The sequence below is a fragment of the Phocoena phocoena genome, chromosome 2 (assembly GCF_963924675.1).
Source record: "Phocoena phocoena chromosome 2, mPhoPho1.1, whole genome shotgun sequence".
NCBI classification, from domain to species: Eukaryota; Metazoa; Chordata; class Mammalia; order Artiodactyla; family Phocoenidae; genus Phocoena; species Phocoena phocoena.
In genome coordinates this window covers 115,154,411-115,179,080 of record NC_089220.1, presented here as the reverse complement: position 1 = coordinate 115,179,080, position 24,670 = coordinate 115,154,411, and the positions used below count along the sequence as shown (strand labels likewise).

General features: G+C 34.6%; 1 protein-coding gene across 4 annotated transcripts in view; it reads right to left on the bottom strand.

Moving 5' to 3' along the window:
• Nucleotides 1-24,670, bottom strand: part of NEO1 (neogenin 1) — a 239,684-nt gene that overhangs the window by 105,858 nt on the left and 109,156 nt on the right. For all 4 annotated transcript variants that reach the window (XM_065871044.1, XM_065871046.1, XM_065871047.1 and 1 more), the window contains exons 6-7: nt 1,848-2,002; nt 356-476 (exon numbers count right to left, since the gene is read on the bottom strand). In XM_065871044.1, the coding sequence (XP_065727116.1) occupies nt 356-476; nt 1,848-2,002 (276 nt within the window). The remainder of the gene's footprint in view (nt 1-355; nt 477-1,847; nt 2,003-24,670) is intronic.

The following is a 24,670-nucleotide window of genomic DNA, read 5'->3' as shown; positions in this document are numbered from 1 at the left end:
AATTCACTACTAAATAAACGTTAAGTTTTTCTACTTTAATAGATCAGAAATATATTTGTAAGATTAAAATGACTGAAATCGAAGAACATTCATTTGTGTAAGACTATAAATGTTCAGTTTTTCTTTTCTTAATACCAATTTCTTTTCAACATTATCCAAAATTGTGCTTCTAGGTCATTTAAAAAAAACAGAAATGATTTAGACTGCTATTTTTTTCTCTCTTAGTTATGCCATATATTAGCCTTTACAAACAGGTTATTAATCACTAGATATCCTGGAATGATAGCTCCTGTGATAGGTCCTAGTTCCTCAAACACAGTCAGCCTCTTTCATCTTACTATTTCACCCCTCTTACCATGTTCAAGGATTATCAGTTGGGCTCCAGCTTGTGCATTTCCAACATCATTTTCAGCAATGCACTGATAGAACCCTTCATCTGATTTCACCAGACCCAAAACTTGAAGATTATGTTCCTTCTGAGGAAGAAAAACATAAATAAAATTTTATGATTTAACTGATAAACATCAGTTCAAAATCTCAAGGATATGCTCTTTCTGGAGAGGAAAAGTAAGTAAAATTGTATGATTCAGTTACTGAATATTATCTACCTATGAACCTGTTAACTCAATTTTATTGACAAGATACTGAGTCAAGTGACTAGAAAAAGAAACACTGTCATTAACAATTATGAACTCAATCCTTATAGAAAGTCTTATCTGCAATGTATGCAAACGTACACCTTTGCTTGGAAAAATATCTGGCATGCAATACCATGTGACCATAGTGAGAGTCTGAATTTGTGAATTCAAGGCATTTTCTTAAGATTATCTCTAATATCAATAGTTCTAACAGATAAGTTAAATGAGGCCACATATATAAAAGCTTTTCTTAAACTATAAAGTACTAAATGAATCTCAACTATAGTTATTGTTATTGATATTTTAAAAAATAGTATGAAAATAATGATAAAAGAGGAAAAATGCTAATTTAACCATAACACGCTGCTTTTTAATTAGGGTTAAGTACTTGTGAATTACTTTTTGTAACATATGAGATTACATACTTTAAAAATAGAAAATGTATTCCTATGAAGAATGAATTGGTTATATGAGAAATTTGTAATGAGACATTAAGTCTTGAACAACCATAATTACTTCTGATTATGTCTATGAATGTCAGGTATGCATCCTAAGATATGTCATTAATCTTTATTACTAAAACCTAGATAATTCTGTTAACAGGATGTCAGATAATGATAATAATGACAGTGGATAATATTTACTAAGCATTTCCTATATACATATGAAGTAAAAAGAAATAATGACTCAGTCTTCTTAAGTAGATTTAAGGCTACTTATTTACTTTTGCTTTACTTTTTAAAAGAATCTTTATGTTTATTTTCACAACAACTGTCCAACACTGGGTCACCCTTATTTTGAAGGGTCTGGGCATCAGTATAAGAAAGACAGACTTCTGCTCCTTGAATTGAGAGCTATGAAGACAATTGGTACATGTGAATACACACACAGGATAATCATTACCCAGAGAGTGGTGGCGGCTGTGTTAAAGAGTGCTAGTACATCCGAGTAGGACTACACTGTTGGTCAGGAGATGTGGACTTCAGGCTGAGTTCAAACACTGACTTGCTCTGTGATCTTACATGAGCTACCAAAATATTTCTGGGCTCAGCTTTCTCATCAGTCAATGAAGAGATTATATTCTAAGCGAATTTTTCTATCTTCATCTTATATACACCATTTCATGTACTACAGATAACAGATCTCTTGGTGATTACATTTAAAGATATTTAAAGGTTTCAGAGATAAGTTTCTTTGAAAAATACTTACTACAATCTTAAAGTAATCACTTGGGATAACCATATCCCCATTCTTGACCCACTTCACAGTTGGAGTTGGCTTCCCAGTCACTTCACATTCAAATACAATATCCATAGATTCATGAGCATATATATTAGTAGGCTGCTTCAGGAATTCAGGTTGAGCTTTAAAACAGAAAGAAAATTAAGGTATTAATAAAAATAAAAATAGGTAGCTATTTATATTTCAAGCAATTTTTAAAAATCATAGAATTAATAGGATTTTTAATTATTTGAGGCTTTCATATGTTTTTAGAAAAACATAACAAATACATATTTAAAATATATGTTAGGAACATGGTATCTTTAAAAATTGATATTCTGGCATAATTAACTGGCAGAATAATTATAACAATAATTTCTGAGTTTCTCTGTTGAGAAATATTTACTAAGTTGACTGTTTTGAAGAAAATGAAAATAGGAAAGTTCTAAGCTGTCCAAAAATTGAATATTGAAGTCTATTTCCCTAAGATTTAAACCATTTTAGAAAAGTCATGATTACAATTCAAAAAGAGCTGAGAAGACTGACATTATCTTTTCAGTCAGCTTGATGAGTAACAAAAGAACCCTAAAAGTAATACAAATGTCACATTAGAGGCCTTAAATAGTTTACTCACAGAAACACACACACACTTCCATTAGTAACACCCTTCATTACATGCAATGGTTTTTAAGGGTGGGAGGTAGAGTGACAGAATCTTTGGGAAAAAGTTAAATGTATTTGAAAAAGCTTGATTACCCCATTGTCTCCCTTTCCCCGTAACCCAAAGTTGTAAATCACTGACTCAAATAGATTCAGTAAGACTTTGAATTTAAAGGGTAAAAGTAGATCATCTAGTCCAACTTCCTACCTAATGCCATAATTTCCTATTCCTGCTACATCCATGACAAGTGGTCTTACAAATCCCTGTTTGAAGTTCCAAATGACAAGGAATTCCCTATATCACAATGATGACGACAACAGCAGTTTTTTTTTTTTTTTAAATAGTTGAGTTAAAATGTGCTCAGCCTGCTGGAATTTTGATTGGGACTGGGCTGAATCTGTGGCAATTTGACACCTTAACAATACCAAGTCTTCCTTTCCATGCACATGATTTATCTCTCCATTTATTTAGATCTTTGGTTTCTCTCATCACTGTTTTATATATTTAAATATACAAATTTTGTTCATACTTTATTAGCTGTATCCCTAAGTATTTTAAATTTCTTGGTGCTACTGTAAGTGGTACTTAATTTTTTTTTTTTTTTAGTTTCTAATTGTTCACTGCTAGTATCTAGAGATGAAACTGATTTATGCATATTGACCTTTTATCCTGTGGTCATGTTAAACTCATTCATTAGTTCTAGCAGCTTTTTATAGACAATTCTGAGATTATCTATGTAGACAACCATGTTGCCTGCGAATAGAGAGAGTTTTATTTCTTCCTTTCCAATCTTCTTTCTTTTTTCATTTTTTTAATCTATTGCACTGGCTAGAGGGGGCAGGTCCTGGGAAGAAGTCCAAACTAGCTTTATAATTTGGGTAAATGAAGAGTAAGAGTATAGAGAGCAGGTAGAACCCCAGGTAAGCAGTAGAAGCCAAAGATGGTAAGAATGTAACACAGTGATGCAAGATCAGGAAAACATAAGTGTACAACTAGATGAAGTAAGAGAAATCTATTAGCAGTGAATTTAACTCTCTTTTCAAACATTGGTTAGTCATCTGTATTCTTTGGTGAATTATCTATACACATACTCTGCTATTTTTTCAATTAGAGTGTTCACAATTTTCTTATCTATATGTAAAAGCTTTTCACATAATGCCAGTTATTAATTTATGGCCTCTCAGCTCCAAATCCACTCTTCTTTGTAATGATGGATGTGGACCTTTGCCAGCTGATGCAATGTTAGACTTTGTGAACAGAGGACACTGGAGGGACATTGTAAGGCATGGCAGAAGAAAAGGCTTATCTTTCAGGTTGGGGTGTGCTGTTCTTCTCGGCCCTATGGTGTGGCAGCTAGAAGGTATGTGGGAGAACCACTGGTGATCACCCTCTGGCAAGTTTCTCTGCTCAGTCTCTAGTAAGTTTCTCCAGTTTACTCTAGCAGGTAGCTTTCTGTGCAGGAGCTCTGACTGTTAGCATTCCATTAAACAGCATCCAATATATCAGCTCTGACTCAAGGCACCCCGCTGGGGAACTTCCTGCTCATCATCAGTCAGGCCCATGGCATCCCAGAAGGCGGCTTTCCACACACCAGCTCAGGCCTGTGGCATCCAACAGGCAATCTCCTGTGGACCAGTTTGGCCCGTGGGCTGTGTTCTCTGGCAGTGACTACACTCTCTCCAAGGTCTGAATTGCAACCTTGAGTAAGGGTGCCCTCTTCCAAGTTTGTTCCTTTTTTTGGATTCTCTCCCTCGGCTCTTGAGGTAGTAGCTAATTCTTATATTTACTCTTTCTTTATTCTTTAGAATCCTACTTTATCCTATTTAGTAGTTAAAACACCTTTTATTAGTTAATAATTATTTATGTTTAATTTTCCTTGTTCAAATTCCTGGTGCAATGTCTGGCTCCTGACTGGACCCTGACTAATATAGTAAGATATTAATCCTTTCTCTTACATGCCAATATTTCTTCTCAGCTGTTTCTTTTGTCTTTTTAAATTTAGGATGCCTACTGTATCAAAGTTTTAAATCTGTATGTGGTAAAATTTATTAGTCCTCTCTTTTTTTGGCATCTGTATTTTATTATTCTTACTCCAAAGGGTTTTCCTTGCTTCCATACTATAAAAATATTCACTTACTTTTTCTTCTAGTATGTCTGTGAAACAATCTTGACTTCACTGAGTTAAGCATCCAGCTTTATATTTTTCTAAACAGCAACTCCAGTAGTCCCAATCAAAGTAACCGATCTGAAATAGTTTTAATATCTAAATCCTATATACTCTTAGGGATTTATTTTGCATATTAAGTGGTTTCATTGACCTGTTTATTCCTGGGCCAGAACCACAAACTTAATGATTGTTAGTATATAGTATTTTAAAATATTTGGCAGAACAAGTTCTCTCCTAGTTTATTCCTTTATTTCCTCAAAAATTTCCTAACATGTTCATTAAGATGTTTTTTCCCAGATGAATTTAGACTCATCTTTGCTTATGTTTCTCTGTTCCTTCTCAAAGAAAACAAACAAAAGCAACCTGGAGTTTTCATTTGAACTGCAATAAATTTTAGATGCTGGAAAAATAAACATATTTGCAATCCTGAGTGGTCCTATTTAAGACTAGGTATTTAAGTTTATTTGGATATTATTCAGTAATGATTTATTGTAAAAACATTGTAATGACTGAAGTCAAGAGACCTACAGTTGAGTGCTGGTTCTACCACTAGACATTGTGCTGACCATGGGCTTCAAAAAATCCATGGGTTTTAGTTTGTTCCTATGCTGAATAAGGAACTCAAGCAGACGTGTTCCTAAGTACACTAAGATCTCAAACCAAGTGTGATTTTATGATTTTAGTTTAGTTTATACCTTTGTTGTATAGTAATTAGTAGCTAACATTCAAGAGTGCTATCCACTTATTATCATTATCAATTCATGGCCAATACTGTTTCATCTATACCCCAAACCATTCCATGGCCTTTCCAGATTACTGCGAAAGCAAACTCCAGGTTTTATATTATTTCACATATGAATACTTAATTAAGTACCTCTACAAAACAAGAACTCCTATTTCTAAGCAAAATCATCATCAGGTTGGTATCTATAATAATTTCTTACTATCATCAATTATCCAGTTAGTATTCACATTTCACTAACTGGCCTATTTTTTTAAAGGTGATTTATTTTATTTTAATTGCACAAACAAGGTACATTCATTGGCATTGTTTCTTATGTTTCTTTTAATCTACAGGTTCGTCCTTTATCTCTTATCTTTGTTTGCAATGTGTTTGTCGAAGAAGTCATTCATCCTGCAGAATTTCCTGCAGTCTGTCTTTTGCTGACTGCATTGCCATGGGGTTATTAACATATTCATCCTATATACAGGCAGTTAAATGTAGAAGCTTGATTGGAGTCAGGCTCTTTTTTTCCCCCCAAGACTACTTCATAGGCAGTGCCTTGTCCTTCCATCAGGAGGGTTCATAATGTGTGACTGTGTCTCTTGTGATGTTAACAGTCTTTGATAATCATTGCCTACACAAAAGGAGTTGCAAAATAGTAATATTCTTATTCTATCATTCCTTCCATAAAGAGAAAAATCCCCTCATTAACTATTTGGTTACCCTTAAGTATAATTCTTACAGAAAGAACGGGATAATGCTCGATTCTTTCCCTTCGCTTACCAATTCCCAAAACAATGATCTGGTTCTCTAATATCATCTCCCAAATGTGATCAATGAAGGCTTTTTAAAAGTATCATTATGAGTTCACAGATTAAAATATATTTGGTTTGTTTCAATCCACTGAAGTTACCCTTCTTTTCATTTTCAAACTATCCCATCTTTGACCAATGGAAGCTTGAGTCCACTGGAAGTTCCTGAGTAATTTTTGACATGATCCAAGTGGTCTTTAGTATATTCTGGTCACTGTTTTTAGGTCCTAATTGTGGACAAAGCCAGGAAATCTGTACTATTTAAATATAAAATTATGATTTCATTCTGGTATCTCCAGTTAAGTTTGAGACTCTAGGTTTCAAGGGGATCCTATTCGTTTTACGTCTCTATTTCCTTTTTCTCATGCCAAAAATCTCTGTTCTCAATGATGCTACCTTAATTATTTATATGCTTTATCTTACACTCAGTAGGCTCAGAATAACAATACCAACATTTCCACCAAAAGAAAAAAGTTGAAGATTTCTTTTTGTCCTTGAGAATATTCTACTAAGTATATATAGTTTAATTACTATTTTAAATTTATTTGGAACAGTAACTTTCACTTGGAATTTTAACTTTCTGTGTGGCTATACTACCAACTAGTTACACATATAGAGTCATTTGTTTCATTTTACTTCCCCTTTTCAGCAATTTAAAATCTACAAAAAAGGCTATATTCCAACAAGTCTTGCTTCTAACCCTGTTTTCTCTACTCTTTTCCCTCCCTTCTCCTATAGGTAACCATGAATTTTTTTGAATAATTTACCTTTCATTTAAAAAATTATAAGCAAACAAACACAATTTGTACCCACCCCTCATCTTCAGATTAGTTACGTACTAAACAATTTTTTCTACCTTCAAAGCCTTCAATCTTAACCACTATGGTACCATGTTTCTGAGGAATTGACATATCCCTTAAGTCTAAGGGACTGAGGTGCCCCCTGAAGCAGAGTATGTAATTCTGGAAAACAGCAAAATTCTCTTCAAAAGAAAATCCAATTGATATAATTTTAGTATGCATTTTCAGTAAACAGACTTTCAAAGACTATCAGTAAACAATCATCACAAACAATGTTCAATTCATCATTTACTTTTCCCTTTCATGAATTATAAAATAATGCCTTTAAAATGTTCTCTGGATTTTAACTTCTCTGTAGATAGTATTCACACCAATTAAACACAATGTAAGAGCAGATGTTTGTGGTTGGGAAGTTAAATTGATAACCAGAGAGCAAATGAGTCAATTACCATAAGAAAATAAGCATCGTAATGGAAGATTATGCATTTCGTTACCAAAGAGATAATTAAGCTTCAAATTCTCTTTGACAGCTCCCTATCCCTTCTAATGCCATCATCATTACAAGAACAATTTTAATTGCTAAATGCACAAGTAGAACTTAATACTAAAACATATTACACTTGCAAAATTCCCTTACTGGAAACATCACTTAATTCCATAACTATTATATGATGATGGAAATTGCCATTCAATTCAAACAGAAAACAATATAGGGCCAACACCAAAGTTTCAAGGTTACTTTATTATGTTGTTATTTAGAAGATTATAACCGGTTTAGTTTACATTAGCTCTGAAATGTTGGAGTTCCTATTGTTTGATTTTAAAGGTTTAGGCACTGAAATTCTTAAAAAGCACTTTAAGCAGAGAAATAAAGCAACTTTGTCCATTTTATGTTAAACTACACACTTGCTGTTCTTAAGCTTCTTTTCAATAATTCACAAAATTACATGTAAGTCCTTAAAAAAAAATCCCAACAAATAAAACCCACGCATTTTAAAGTCTGAAATCCCCTCAGGGATGTTGTCTGACAGTCTAATCACAAGTCTGCTGTAAGTACTGGCTCAACTAACAAAAATACATTAGAACCCTCCAATACTTCTTGAGAAAGCTTCTTGTTCCAAAGAAGATGAATGTTGTCCTTAATCTCCAGGTGAAATCAATTATGCAACATGATGACGGAATTGCCACACGACCTTGAAATTACATTTCTATCCTATCCCTGTACCTCCACGTCCAGTTGCACTGCATTTCCTTACCCCTACCTCTCAACTTAGCTAACAGGTACTCATCCTTCAGATCTCTAAAAACAATCCCTTAAAGAAGCTTTTCCTGATCCATAGCCGCCCCCCCTTTTCCTCCCCAGTCCTAGGCCATCACTGCCCTATTTACCATTGAAACCCCAGTGGCCTAAACCATAATAGGTGTTCAATGCATATTTGTTAAAATCAATGGTTACTTGAATTCTAAAAATTCCATTAATTGGCACTATCAGAAAATTAGATGTTGAGAATAAGAATTTTTTCAAGGGGCTTCCCTGGTGGCGCAGTGGTTGACAATCTGCCTGCTAATGCAGGGGACACGGGTTCGAGCCCTGGTCTGGGAAGATCCCACATGCCGCGGAGCAACTGGGCCCGTGAACCACAACTACTGAGCCTGAGCGTCTGGAGCCTGTGCTCCGCAACAAGAGAGGCCCGCGCACCACGATGAAGAGTGGCCCCCGCTTGCCACAACTAGAGAAAGCCCTCGCACAGAAACGAAGACCCAACACAGCCAAAAATAAAAATAAATAAATAAATAAGAATTTTTTTCAAGGACTCTCAAGCTTCTCAAGGATTTAATGTTTTATACCACTGCTTCTCCAATAGGAATTCATAAATCTAATCTTTGCTGTGAATTTTCTGCATAAGTTTTAAAATGTGCTTTTAAATGTTTATAATATAGAATCTTAATAATCATATAACTTCAGCACTCAAATTTATGTTTATAAGTTGGCTTTTGTGACTGTAGAATTTAATCCTAGGGCAATGTTTCTCAAAATTAGGGTCTCAGGGTCCTTAAAGCTCTTAAATTTGACAAACAGCTCTACACATGGTTTTTTGGTGAAGAATTCACAAAAATCTTTATTAAATATAGGTTCCCCTTCCCTGACAAGCCTGAACATACTTATTCTTTGTATGATATCCCACTATTATCATGATGAACATCAATTGTGTGCCACATTTACACAGAGAAGGTATGAAGGCCCTATGGTTGATTATTTTCACTTAGTATTATACATACATTAGATATGCTCCCTAAATAGCTAAACTCAATTTGTAAGCCCTCTGCTTTTCAGCATTGTAGGAGCATACAAATGACTTAAAGAGGTTCATAGACTATTTGCAGAGATATGCAAAGATACTTAGAAAAATGTTGGTTGTTGGGTTTCACCACACATGTTTGAGAATTCCAAAAGATAAGGCCATATAATCATCATCTTAACAAGTTCTCCCAGATTATTCTATCATGTTAAGGTGTGAGAACCATGCATTAGGGGGTCACTAAAGGAGACTACTGTATACATCATCACCTTTTTATATACACAGAGAACTCCCCAATTCTTGTGCCTTCCAGGACCACAGAATTCATTTGTTTGCTCAATTATTAAACAAATATGTAATAAGCAACTACTAAGCTACAAAGATGTTTTACTGGATGCTGTGAGGGAGAGAGATAATAAAGACATGTATTTAATGAACTGTAAAGTAAGATAGAAAGGTATGATATTTTAAGAGAAGATGACAGTGTTACATAGATGTGAATTCAAAAGGAAGAGATATAATTAGCTATTGATGCATAGAGGGATCTACAGAAAACTGGTTCAGTAGTTATCTCACAGGAGGGTAACTGGGAAACTGGCAAATAAGGAGAGTGACTTATTACCATGTACTTTTTCCCTCAACTTTAAAAACTGTGGTAAGATAAACATAAGATAAAATTTAGTATCCTAACCATTTTTAAGTGCACAACTCAGTGGTATTAAGTACATTCATATTTTGGGGCAACCATCGCCACAATCCATCTTCAGAACTCTTTTCTTCTTGTAAAACTGAACCTCTATACCTATTAAACAGTAACACCCCACTCACCGGCCTCCCTCTTCCTGGCAACCACCATTCTACCTCCTGTCTCTATGATTTGACTACTCTAAGTACCTCATATAAGTGGACTCATATGGTATTTGTCTTTTTGTGACAGGCTTATTTCACTTAGCACAACGTCCTCAAGGTTCACCTATGTCATAGCATGTGTCAGAATTTCCTTCCTTTATAAGGCTAATTATATTCCATTGTATGCACATACCATGTTTTGCTTGTTCATTCCTCTGTCAATGAACACTTGGATTTTTTCTAATGTTTTAGCTATTGTGGATAATGCTGCTGTGAACATGAGTGTACGATTACCTCCTAGAGATACTGCTTTCAATTCTTTTGAGTATACCAGAGGTAGAACTGCTGGATCATATGGTAATTCTATTTTTAATTTATTGAGGAAATACCATACTGTTTTCCAAAGTGGCTATACATTCCCACCAACAGTGCACAGGCATTTCAATTCCTCCATATCCTCACCAACACTTGTTATTTTCTGGTTCTTTGTTAGGAGCCATCCTAATGGGTGTGAGGTGGTATTTCATCGTATCATTATGCTTTTGTACCATTTGACCTTTTGTATGTTCATGGATTGTCTATTTAGAAATTTTTACTGACTACTGGATGATTTAGATTTGTCTGCTCCCGTCTACTCTTTAGTATTCTTTCACTTGGTTCTTTCTGTTAGCTTTTGCTTTCTTTTCTCCATCTTCCTTTTTATCATTTTGAATAAGTATTCAGTACAAAAGGTATAAAGAATACAGGAAACATAAAATCCTCCCCTTTATCAAGCCCAATAACCACTACCCTCCTCAGAGATAAACACTACTAATATTTTTGGTGTGTGAGTCTTGCAAATTTTTTCTATGTATTTCAAACACACTACACACATACACACATTTTAAAGATATAGAATGGATCAGCCAATATATACTTTTCTGCAACTTACGTTTCTCTCTTAGTAATCTTACGTATCAGTATATATGGCCACCTCTCTTTTGATAGCAGCATAGTGATCCAGAGTCTGACTATATCACAGTTTATTGAACCACTCTCCTGCTAATGGACATTTAAGGTTGCTTTTAATTTTTCTATTATAGGTAATGCTATAATTTGCATCTTTGCATATAGATCTTTGTACACATGTGTAAGAGTTTCAGAAGAATAGAATTTTAGAGGGAATAGCTAGTCAAGGTGATTTCATATTTAAAAATTTTGTAAATATTACCAAAGGCTGTACAAGTTTTATGTTCCCATCAAAGAATCAGTATCAATAAGACTAGTTACCATTCTACTGGAGGTCCTAGCTACTGCAATTAAGAAAAATACAAATACAAATATAGGTGTGGAGTTGGAGAAATCTCCTGTTCCCTCACACAAGCACACCATGGCAATGACTGTCTACTAGAATACTCAAGAAATCTTTCAAGGAAAAATTCCAGTGTGCATTGTCATACTATTTGTAGTCAAGGGGAAACTTCAATTATTTAATCAACTGGATAATAATTAAACTATGGTACACCTAGCTGAAGGATATGTTATAGTCTTCCCATTCAAAGTGTAGGAACAACAGCACTGTCATCATCTGGGAGCTTGTTAGAAACACAGTCTCTATCCCCCACCCTAAACCCTCTGATTCAGTATCAGCATTTTTACAAGATCTCTAGTTGACTCACCGCATGTGAAAAGTTTAATAAATAAGCACTGCTTTGAGCATTTAAATACTGATGTAGTCTACATGTACAAACATGGAACAATCTAAAGATTAAAAAGTCAAAAAACAACTTGCAACACAGATGGGATGATCCTATTTGTTAACAAAAAATATATTTCTAGATGTACACATACGTAAATGCTTTTTAAAGACATCTAGAAGTATATACAGTAAAATGATGACAGTGGTTACTTCTGAGGAAAGGGGGAGGGATGAGGAAGGGGCAATGAAGGAGATTTACTTTGCTAACATGGTTTGATTATTTAATAATGGTATTGTATTACTTATAAAATTTAAAAAGGAAAAATAAAAGCCAAAACAATGAACTGAAAAGCTATTATAACTGAATATAATTTTTTTAAACTAGCAGTATAAATGATTAACATATTTTTCTCTGTCATTCATATTCTCATACAATACATACGTACAAAATTTAAAATATAATTCACAATAACAAAAACAATTAAATAGATATGCACCTAACAAGGAAAGTATAAAACCTTTAAGATGGAAACTATAAAACTTTACTAAAGGACATAAAAGAAAGTATAAAAGAATGGAGCCAAAAATATAGACCCAGGCATGTAAGAAATTCTCATGACAGAAGTGACACATTAAATCGGGGGAAAAGATGCCTAACTCAGCAAATAATCCTAGAAACGATGAAGCTATTTGGAAAAGAATAATGCTGGATTCATGCCTTACTCCTTATGCCAAAATAAAGCTCATATCTATCAAAGATTTAATGGTTAAAAACAGACCCATAAAAGCACTAGAAGAAAACATGAGATTTTTAAAAATAATCTTGGAAGGTGGCCTAAATATGACACAAACCAAGAAGCCGTAAAAGATAAACATACTGTGCTACATAAAAAGTTTAAATTGTGCATGATTAAAAACTATCATTAAGTAAAAAGACGGGGGGGAAAGGGTACACAGGGGTCTAACTTCTTTAAAATATAAAAGTTCTAATAAAGTAAAAAAACTCACAATCCAGTTAAAAAATGAGAAAAAGATATGAATGTACAGTGCATAAAAAATATACTTCGAAATATGTGAAAGGATACTAAACATCACTCGTGTAAAAATATGCAAATAAAAATGTCAAGATACTATTTTTTACCTCTTAGGTTGACAAGAGTAGGAGAAATGGACATTCTCATATATCTTGGTATTAATACAAACTGATACAATCTTTCTTGGGTAATCAGTATCTATAAAGTATAGATATATGAAGTATAGTAAAACAAAATCTAAGTTACATATACTCTTTATAATCCAGCATTTCACTTTGAGAGATTCATCTAACAGATAGACTCACACATTTACATAGACATGAGAGTATTCCCTGCTCGCTGTTTGAAGTAGCAAAAGACTGGAACCACTAAAGAATAAGCTATTTTAACCACAATCCATTAAGACATCACTGTTTTTTCCATTTTTACTTCCCTTCATGTTGGGTAACAGTGGAGTGGCTGAAGGCATCTTTGAACTCAAGCCATGAGGAAACTGAACTACATATACCTTTAGTTGCTTTAGTGGGATGATGTATTTATGTGATTTGCCAAAGCATCCATGTACACTTAAGCTGTCTCAGTATAGAATGGATTCTGAAATATTCCTTCTGACCACTGTACCAACATGACCCAACAGAGACACAAAGGTGCAGAGTCATATTCATGTCACCACAGCCTAAACACTGGAGCAAAAAGACCAAATTAACTTTCTATTCTCATAGAAAATGACCTTAAAAATCACTGTCATATGAGGAGACAATCAAATAAAATGCAGCCAAAACAAATATTACGTAAGTGTCAAAAGTCAAAAAGAAATGTGATTTTTCTGGAATTTTGTGTTGTTTGTAGTGATTATTAGTTTTTTTAAAAATTTAATTTGTTAATATGGTTTATCACATTGATAGATTTGCGTATATTGAAGAATCCTTGCATTCCTGGAATAAACCCCACTTGATCATGGTGTATGACCCTTTTAATGTGCTGCTGGATTCTGTTTGCTAGTATTTTGTTGAGGATTTTTGCATCTATGTTCATCACTGACGTTGGCCTGTAGTTTTCTTTCTTTGTGACATCCTTGTCTGGTTTTGGTATCAAGGTGATGGTGGCCTCGTAGAAGGAATTTGGGAGTGTTCCTCCCTCTGCTATATTTTGGAAGAGTTCGAGAAGGACAGGTGTTAGCTCTTCTCTAAACGTTTGATAGAATTCACCTGTGAAGCCATCTGGTCCTGGGCTTTTGTTTGTTGGAAGATTTTTAATCACAGTTTCAATTTCAGTGCTTGTGATTGGTCTGTTCATATTTTCTATTTCTTCCTGATTCAGTCTTGGCAGGTTGTGCATTTCTAAGAATTTGTCCATTTCTTCCAGATTGTCCATTTTATTGGCATAGAGTCGCTTGTAGTAATCTCTCATGATTTTTTTTATTTCTGCAGTGTCAGTTGTTACTTCTCCTTTCTCATTTCTAATTCTATTGATTTGAGTCTTCTCCCTTTTTTTCTTGATGAGTCTGGCTAGTGGTTTATCTATTTTGTTTATCTTCCCAAAGAACCAGCAAGACAGGAATAAAGACGCAGACCTACTGGAGAACGGACTTGAGGATATGGGGAGGGGGAAGGGTGAGCTTTGACAGGGCGAGAGAGAGTCATGGACATATAGACACTAACAAACGTAGTAAGGTAGATAGCTGGGGGGAAGCAGCCGCAAGGCACAGGGATATTAGCTCGGTGCTTTGTGACAGCCTGGAGGGGTGGGATGGGGAGAGTGGGAGGGAGGGCGACGCAAGAGGGAAGACATATGGGAACATATGTATATGTATAACTGATTCACTTTGTTATAAAGCAGAAACTAACACACCATTGTAAAGCAATTATACCCCAATAAAGATGTTTAAAAAAAAACTTAATTTGTTGTGGTTAATTTTCTCATTGTAAATAACTACTCTATTCATTTTCTTACACAAGGCTTCCAAAATAATTTTCACTCCAGGCCCCAGAAAAGCTGCATCTGCTCCTGATGACAATAATCTCTGACCGCTTGTTATACCTAATGTCATTTCTGCACATATTTTTGCTTGACTAGGAACAGAATATCTCTAGAGGGATATAAAAGAAATTAATGGTAGTGGTTGCTTCTGTGGAGGGGGGACTAGGACATAGGGTTCTATTTATTTATTTATTTTATCCTCTGCATATATTACCTATTAAAAATCTTTAGCTAAAAATAATAAAAGTGGAGAAACATATACACCTGGCTGGGCAGATTTGATTTTGTAAAAAGGTCAATTATAATTCTTTTGAAGTTAATCTATAAATTCAATGAAATGCCATTTAATATCCCAAGAAAAATTTTAAGAAAATTTGACAAGCTGATTTCACAGTCTATTTAAAAAATGTGAGACTCTATGTATAAAACAGAAACAGACTCACAGACATAGAAAACAAACTTAACAAAGGGGAAAGGGGGGCAGGAGGGATAAATTAGCAGTTTGAGATTAACAGATACAAACTACTATATGTAAAATAGGTAAACAGCAAGGATTTACTGGATAACACAGGGAACTATATTCAATATCTTCTAATAACCTATAATGGAAAATAATCTGAAAAAAATATATATATAACCAAATCACTTTGCTGTATACCTGAAACTAACACAACATCATAAATCAACTATATTTCACTCAAAAATTTTGCAAAAACATTTTCATAAAGAGCAATGAGGGACTCTTAACAAAATATCAAAACTAACTCAAATGGTACAGTCTTGATGTAGGAACAGACAAACTGATCGACAAAATAGACTCTAGCAATAAGACCCATAATTTTGGAAACTGGGATTATATAGAGGTGATATTTCAAATAACTGTAGGGCAAGAATAGTGTTGGGGTAACAATCCATTTGGGAAAATACAGAGTTTGATCTCCACTTATAAGCATATATTTTAAAAACTCCAGATGGACCAAAGATCAAAAAGTAAAAATAAACTACAAAAGTATTAGAAGAAAATGGGAAAGAATATTTTTTTTTAAACATCTTTATTGGGGTATAATTGCTTTACAATGGTGTGTTAGTTTCTGCTTTATAACAAAGTGAATCAGCTATACATATACATATGTTCCCATATGTCTTCCCTCTTGCGTCTCCCTCCCTCCCACTCTCCCCATCCCACCCTTCCAGGCTGTCACAAAGCACCGAGCTAATATCCCTGTGCCTTGCGGCTGCTTCCCCCCAGCTATCTACCTTACTACGTTTGTTAGTGTGTATATGTCCATGACTCTCTCTCGCCCTGTCAAAACTCACCCTTCCCCCGGGAAAGAATATTTTTAATTAGGGGGAGGGGGAATTGTGCAGCCTAAACAAGATCCAATTCCAAAGGGAAAAATCCCAACGTAAGTGACTACATAGAAATGAAAATTTTCTGTATGATAAAATACACCTTAAAATTAAATGTAAGGGCTTCCCTGGTGGCGCAGTGGTTGAGAGCCCGCCTGCTGATGCAGGGGACACGGGTTTGTGCCCCGGTCCGGGAAGATCCCACATGCCACGGAGCGGCTAGGCCTGTGAGCCATGGCCACTGAGCCTGCGCATCCGGAGCCTGTGCTCCACAACGGGAGAGGCCGCAACAGTGAGAGGCCCGCGTACCGCAAAAAAAAAAAAAAAAAAAAAAAATTAAATGTAAATTATAAGAATGTTCATAGCAGCTTTATTTTAAGTAGCCAAAATCTGGAAACAACCCAAATGTCCATCAAAGGTGAATGAACAACTGTGATATATTTATACAACAGAATACTACTCAGCAAAAAAAAGAAACTAGTGATACATGCAACAGTGTGGCTGAATCGCAAGTATGTTGAATGAAACAAGATTTAAAAAAGAGCACATACTTGTGTAATTCCATGTATATAAAACTTCAGAAAATGCAAACTTATCTACAGTGACTGAATGCAGATTTGTGGCTACTTGGAGATAAGGAGTGTGAAGGGCAGGTGGGAGGGATTACTAAGAAGCATTAGACAAACTTTGGGAATGATGAATATATTAATTATATTGACTGTGGTGATATTTTCATGTGTGTAAACATATACAATTTATCAAACTGTACACTTTAAATATATTAAGTGCACTGTACTGTATCAATTAATTACCTCAATAAAGCTGTTAAAAAATACGTGAAATATCTGAATAAATTATTTGCAATTCATCTGTCAAAGAATATTTAGAATACATAAACAATTCTACAAGTCAATAAAAGACAACTCAAAAATTGTCCAGTAAGAACAAAGAAAATAAAAGTCAACAAAAATCTGAAAAGATGTCCAACCCCCCTGTGAATTAAAAAGCAAAATAAGATCTCTTTTTTCCATCCCCTTTGCAGAGACTAAAAAACTTGATGACACCAACACAGGGGAAATTATGGGGAAACCAGTATTTCCACACTACTGGTAAGTAAATAAAGTGATACCACCTACTGGAAGGGCAACCTAGCAAGATATATCAATATTTAAAACATTAATACCTTTGACTTTAGCAACAGCAGTCCTAGAAATTATCATAAAAAGATAAACAAGTGTACAAATGTATACGTATAAGGATGTTCATACAAGTGTTATTTATAGTAGTAAAACACTAGAAACCACCTACATTACTTATTAGGGACCTGGATAAAGAAATGAAAGCACTGGAATACTATATAGCAGGGGTCAGCAAATTAAAGGCCATTTTCACAAATAAAGTTTTTTTGGAATACAGTCATGCTCATTTGTTTCGGTACAGTCTACAGCTGCTTTTCTGCTGCAACAGCAGAACTGAGTAGTTGTGACAGAGGCTATGAGGCCCACAAGACTAAAAATCTGGTCCTTAAAAAAAGTTTGCTGACTCTGCTATAATTCCACTATATATAATATAGATTTGTATGTCCTGACACCGAGATGTGACCACGATACCCAATAGAAAAGACACAGAAAAAAAACCAGAATGAATGGTATTACTTCATTTTTTAAGAAACCATGAATTTGTTCATGAAATAGTTAGAAATATATAAACTAAAAGGTTAACAGCAATGCTATTTGTGGGTGATGACATTATAGGTGACTTTAATTTTTCTTCTTTCCAGATTTCTTTTGCTTTTGTAGAGGGAATATAAAATATCAATTATTCTTATAATCTAAAAAAGCAATAAAATTATTTTTGTAGTATCAATTTACAGCCTGGAGAAATAATTTTGTAATCTTATTATGAAAACCTTGAACGAATACAGTTCCCTGAATAATGACTGTTATTATTATAAAAACTAGTAAATGATTGTTAAGCTTCTTCTGAACTAATTCCTCATTTCCAAAGATGAAAAGCTTGTTCTTAAACATGTTCTTTATTTATCAAACTGTTACTGACATATTTATTTTTCACTCCGTACCACTCATGAAAATTCTCCAAATTGGCCTAGCAGAGAAAGATCTCTGTGTACTTTTTCCAAATGCAAATTAAAGTATATATGCTTGAAAATTCCGCAGAGCAGCTGAAAATGAGCATTTTAACTCTTAGGAGAAGTTCAATAAATCCCTGAATTTGCTGCTCCATACAAGCTCCAGCAGTTCAATACAAAGCAGAATATTTATTTTTCAAACTGTTCACCCACTGGTAAGCCAAGGGCAGTCCAACAGTCATAGTCAATTTGGGTGCAGGCATTGAAGAAGTACATTGTCCATACAAGGTAAAAACAATAACTTCAATATTTAAAACATTAATACTTTGGACTTTAGCAATAGTAGTCCTAGAAATTAACGTAAAAAGGTAACTAAGGAAGTTATATACTAGCACATACTGATGTTTTTCCATCAGTAATGTGCCAGCAATTCTCAACAATGTCAGTGATTAGATACTCCTCCCAATCAGAGCGGACTACCCCCACCCCTTTGTCAGCTGACTTATCAATGTTTCATAAAATCAATTTTTTTTAAAGGAAAAGGCAGGATGGAGTGGATTAAGAAACAGTGCACTTCACATAGTATGGGTAAATATTGCTCTGTAAAACTTATTTCACAGACAGACATATATATGTGTATTACATTGTAGCATAAAATTATTTCTTTCTATTTATAGTAGTTTAAAATGTTTTGAAACCACTGGGAGAGAATAAAGACCCTTATGAACTGGTAAACACTGATTAAAGTGTTCAGATTAAAGAGTACTAGACCAGGAATCAGAAGTTCTGGGCTTTGCCTTCAAATGTGTTTTGTGATTTTAGGGAAATTACTTTTCCTTAAAAGGATATAAGAAATACGTATGTAAAAACACCTTGTTTGTCAGTACAAAAGATATTATAGAATATTCCAGGTAGATCCATGTAACATAAATGTGATAAAGTATACAGACTATACTTTGTAAATAAAAGTTGGTTGATGATATTTCTACTGTAATAAAATTTCTTGGCAAATCAAAATGGCTCATAATTCCACTGCTGTCACTGTTCCATTTTTTTTTAAATGCATGAGCCAACTATTTTCAGCATGCCAAGGAAAAAAATTAAGAGGAAAATATAATTTGGGGACTTTCAGAAGCTTTATCAATCAGTAGATTAGTAACAATACCTCTAAAGGGTTTTAGAAGAGAAAAGGGAACTAAAATCTGTTGAGTATCAGCTATGAGTCAGGTATTGTAACATGTACTTTCTTAAATCTCTTTAAAGTCTCAAAATGTAAGGCATATATATGTAAAGTATAATTCTGTTACACAATCACTGAAAATCAACCATTATGTTGCTACTAAAAAGGGCTGAACATAACAACTCTGGCCAATGTGACAGTTTGCTTACATATTATTTTCTCACTTTAACACACTAGTGTGATATGGTCTAGACTCTATAGTTTTCTTTGACTGGACCTCAGGGCCAATGAATCACAAATAATTTACCTACAAGCATGAAAAGCCAAAATTCCTCCAGGGTTTTGGCAAAAAGGTGTTTTACCACTGCCAATGCAATGACTAGATTTTGTAATTAGATTTTTAAAAAAACCTTGTAATTAGATGAAGACTAATATACTAAGCAAATTTAATTATTTACTCTAGGTACAGATATTATCAAAGAGCAATATATGAAAGCAAACATATTTGTGATCAATTTGTAAACTACTGACATTTCATAGCACATTTGACATTATTCCTTTGTTACTTCAAGAGAAATTCTAATAGCTATCCTGAGAAAAATTTCAAATCCAAAAATAATAAAAGTAGAAGTGATGGAGAGCTAAGATTCAACTATTTCTAAAAACATTTACTCTGAAATGGATCAAAAAATTCAGATGGATAGATTGAGTGATAGACATGTGATACAGCAATCACAATAAATGTCAATTGTAGACTCTAGGTAGTGGGTATTTGCTGTAAAATTCTTTCAACATTTTATTATGAAATTTTCCCAATACAGAGAAATGTTGAAAAAATTTGAAAAGATTTTTTCTTTAGGAAAAACATATTCTTCACCACCCCATCATTCTTGCTACTAGAAAATTACTATGATTAAGGGTTGAAAAAGAAAAGAACTGCTACCATTTGAAAAATAGTTGAGAAAAAAGAATAATACTATATAAGACAGAAGTAGAAATGGATGGCAAAGATCAGCATCTTGCCAAATGATTTGGTTTTGACAATGACACAGAACACCCAACTGACCACAGTCATTTCTCAGTATTCCAAAGTTCACAAACCAAATTCTGTCCACTCTGTTTCTTCAAAACTATAGAAGAAAATAATTTAGGCCTGTGATCATTACTGAATTTTATCTTTCACATAAATATTCCTTTCTTAAACTTTTATTGAGAAATAATTCACATATAACATTATACTACTTTCAGGTGTACAATGTAATGATTCAATACATGTAATATTGCAAAACGATCACCAAAACAAGTCTAGTTAACATAAAAAAAAAGTCATTACAAATATTTTTCTTGTGATGAGAACCTTTAAGATTCACTGTCTTAGCAACTTTCAAATATACAATCCAGTATTGTTAACTATAGTCACCATGCTATACATTATATCCCCAGGACTTATTTATCTTATAACTGGAAGTTTGTACCTTTGGATCTCCTTCATCCATTTCACCCACCCTCCACCCCCAACGACCACCAATCTGTTTTCTGTATCTATAAGTTTGTTGTTGTTTTTAAGATTCCATCTGTCAGGGCTTCCCTGGTAGCACACTGGTTAAGAATCTGCCTGCCAATGCAGGGGACATGGGGTTCGAGCCCTGGTCCAGGAAGATCCCACATGCTGCGGAGCAACTAAGCCCATGCGCCACAACTACTGAAGCCCGCACGCCTAGAGCCCATGCTCTGCAACAAGAGAAGCCACTGCAATGAGAAGCCTGCGCACCGCAATGAAGAGGAGCCCCTGCTCTCTGCAACTAGAGAAAAGCCCATGTGTAGCAACGAAGACCCAACGCAGCCAAAAATAAATAAATAAATAAATATATTTAAAAAAAAAAAAAGATTCCATCTGTCAGCGAAATCATATGGTATTTGTCTTTCTCTGTCTAACTTATTTCATTTAGTATAATGCTCTCAAGGTCCATCCATGTTGTCTCAAATGGCAAAGAACAATTTTAAAAAATCATTTAGTATAATGCTCTCAAGGTCCATCCATGTTCTCTCAAATGGCAAAGAACAATTTAGAAAAAAAGTTTGGACTCATTTTCCTTTTCTGATTCACAATGTCATGTCAAAAATTCAAGGAATAAATTTATCTGTTAAAAACATCGAGTGTCATTTTTTTCTACTTTCTGAACAAGAATCACTGAAATCAACTGGACAAGAATGAGTCTCAAAGACATGGCTGACACATAGTAATGCAGCTTTTGTCATTCTGGGCTAGAAATGCTTAATTACTTTTCTGTGTTGCCTACTGTATCCTTGAGGATGAGAACTGCATCCTATTTGATTCCATCTCCAGTGAAACTAGATTCTGCCTTCTGCCTAATTTACAGTAGATACTGAATAAATATTGCTTGGAAAATATCTTTGATATTACTTTTAAGATAGTCATTGAAATTCTGTTTTTGTAATCACAGACCAGAAAAAAATCTAAATAAACAATGAAGGGGATGGTGTGAGGAAACTCTACGCCCACCCTGCCCAGTCTCCAGTAGAGTAATGCCATGCTTATCTATCAATATTTTAAATTTCTGGCTTTCAAAATGAGATTTTGCTTTTTAGTTTCTTGCCTCCCACATGCGTCCCCCCCACCCCCCGGCCAATAAAATAGTTTGAAAATCTCTGACATGATCTCAATCTAAGAAATTTTTCTGGACAAAAAGACCACTAAAATGTTGGTTATCATTACAATGGGGATTGGGAAAAAGCAGAATAGATGTAGATTCACATAGCTTTTTGGCAGTTATTCCGAATGTAGATTACGATTCAAAGCAGTTACATTTCAGATAAATTAAGGGTAACTGTGTTGTATTGAGATAAGATACTCCTGTTGGGGCAAGATCCCATCCCTGTGTATAAACTGGGTTTATCTGAAAGTGTCATCAATAAACAATGGTAGGGGGTGGGACTGTGTAAAGGTGGAAGAAATCTGCAATGAAGAAGAAATATGTTCTAGATATTCTTCTCACTAGGAGATTATCTTTCTACTTCCCATTTTGGAGCTTCTGAGTTCAATTTTTAGTAAGAGGTTCCTAAAACTTCTCCTGCTCCCAATTCTGGCTATCATCTCTTTAATGAAGAAAGAGGAATATAACTAAAATTAAGAGAATGGGAGTTTAAGAGACGTAATATATTTGAGAAACTTACTGACAATATGACTAAAATTACTGACACTCTTCCTAGCATGGATCTCTGCCACAAATTTGGTAAATTTGATATTTTGGTAAATACCATATATAACATATTCCCTCAGAAATACTGAATATATCTAAAAATCAATGAATAAGAGACCCAGAGTGGGCTAAGCTTAAAATTCTGAGGTAAAGACACGTACGTAATTTAGGAAGTAGAGTAGTAATGCCAAAGATGACAGTCAAACTTCCTCACTTATTTCTGGGCTAGAAGGGGATGACTTTGCCCTAATATCACAATTCTTATGTTCTTTAAATAAAGACTGAAGAATGCTTACTAATATTTTGTCCAATCTGCTCATCTAGACAAGCAAAAGTCCAGCATGCACTAGACTGGGCACAAGAGTGAAGTGTGACCGGCCTGGCTCACGGACTGCAAAATATGGTGCAAAGGTCATGTGATGGTTAGTGGCATGTGACAAAACCAAAACAGAAAGTCTTCTGAGATGTCAACCTGAATGATCCATGGAAGAAGCAGAATCTAGGTAAATAGGCAAAAAAGAACTAAAGGAAGTAGGATCAAGTGAAGAGGGCTTAGATAGAAAAGAAGATTCTTTGAACCCCGGGGACATTAGCTGAGGCACATTTACTAAATGCCTACAATGCATCAGGTGCTATATTAGGCATCGTCTTTACATCATCACTACAAAGAAGGTGTTCTCATCTTCATTTTACAAATAAGAAAAATGAAGCTGAAGTAAACTGATTAATTTGCCAAGATCACATGGCCAGAGACTGGAAAACAGTGACATGCCACCAAAAACATCTCTTTTCATCATACCCTATTCCTTCTATGAGGTTCAGTGCTTATCTCTTAGTGGTTTTATAGAAACCAGGGATCCATTTCTATACCACAGTTCCTGCTTATTTGTCCCACAAAGCTTCCCCCTGATTAGGGTCACTTGTTAACGTAAAATCACAATAGAGAGTTGAGTTCTTCTCATGCTGTATTTTGACTAATGCACGAACAACAAGCAGGTAGAATCTTCAGGCATCTCAATGGCTCTTCTATTCTGTAACATTTTCATGGTCAAAAACCGTGCATCTGTATTCCACATAAATCTAGGTTCTAACCTTACATCACATTTCATTTTATTTAATGTGGATATTCCTTGTCTTTTCTAGAATACCTGCAGGTTCTCTCCTGAAGGTGGTTAGTTACCATGGAAATGAGGCTACTGTAGTTCAGAATAAATTTACATAACTATTAGAAAATTATTTCAAGCTTGTAAAATATGGGATTTATCTGAAAGCTAACATGACCACTGATGCGACAAAAATCTAAGAATTGCAAAACCAATTCAAAATGATCCAGGTCCCAACACAGGATTATAAAACAATAGTAAATCATTCTTAATTTACAGCAAGGACTTCAAAAATGTAAAGTTTATAAAGTGAAATTGTGAAATAGTCTGGATAAAGACAGCAAACTATAAAAATGTCCCAACATCTCATCCACTGGTTGTCAAATATGCAGTGTCATGCACTACATTAGGTACTAAGGATCTAAAAGTTGACAAGACCTAGTCCTGTATTCAAGGAACTCAGAATGGCAGGAGAGAAAGATACACAAAATGAAAAGAAATTTAAATGTGACAGGTAAAGCAAGGAAGGTATGTATAAGGTATATGTGCAAAACTAAAAAGTACCTAATGGAAGGAGGTGGGAAGAGGATGGGCACAAGAGATGGGAGTGAGCAGGGCCAGAGTTTCAGAGATTTCTGAAGAAAGCCAGGCAAGAGGGTGGGAAGAGAAAGATTCTAGGCAGAAGGGACAGTACAACAAAACAACTGTATGGGGTATCTCAGCAGCTAGCTGTTGCCCTTGAAATTAAAATACTTTGAGAAGCAGTGGCAATATTGCTCAGACTCAGACTCTTGTTCTCACTCTGCTTGGCATGTGGAAGAAAAACGACCCCTTCAAGACAAGTAAGTATCCAGTATTCTGAA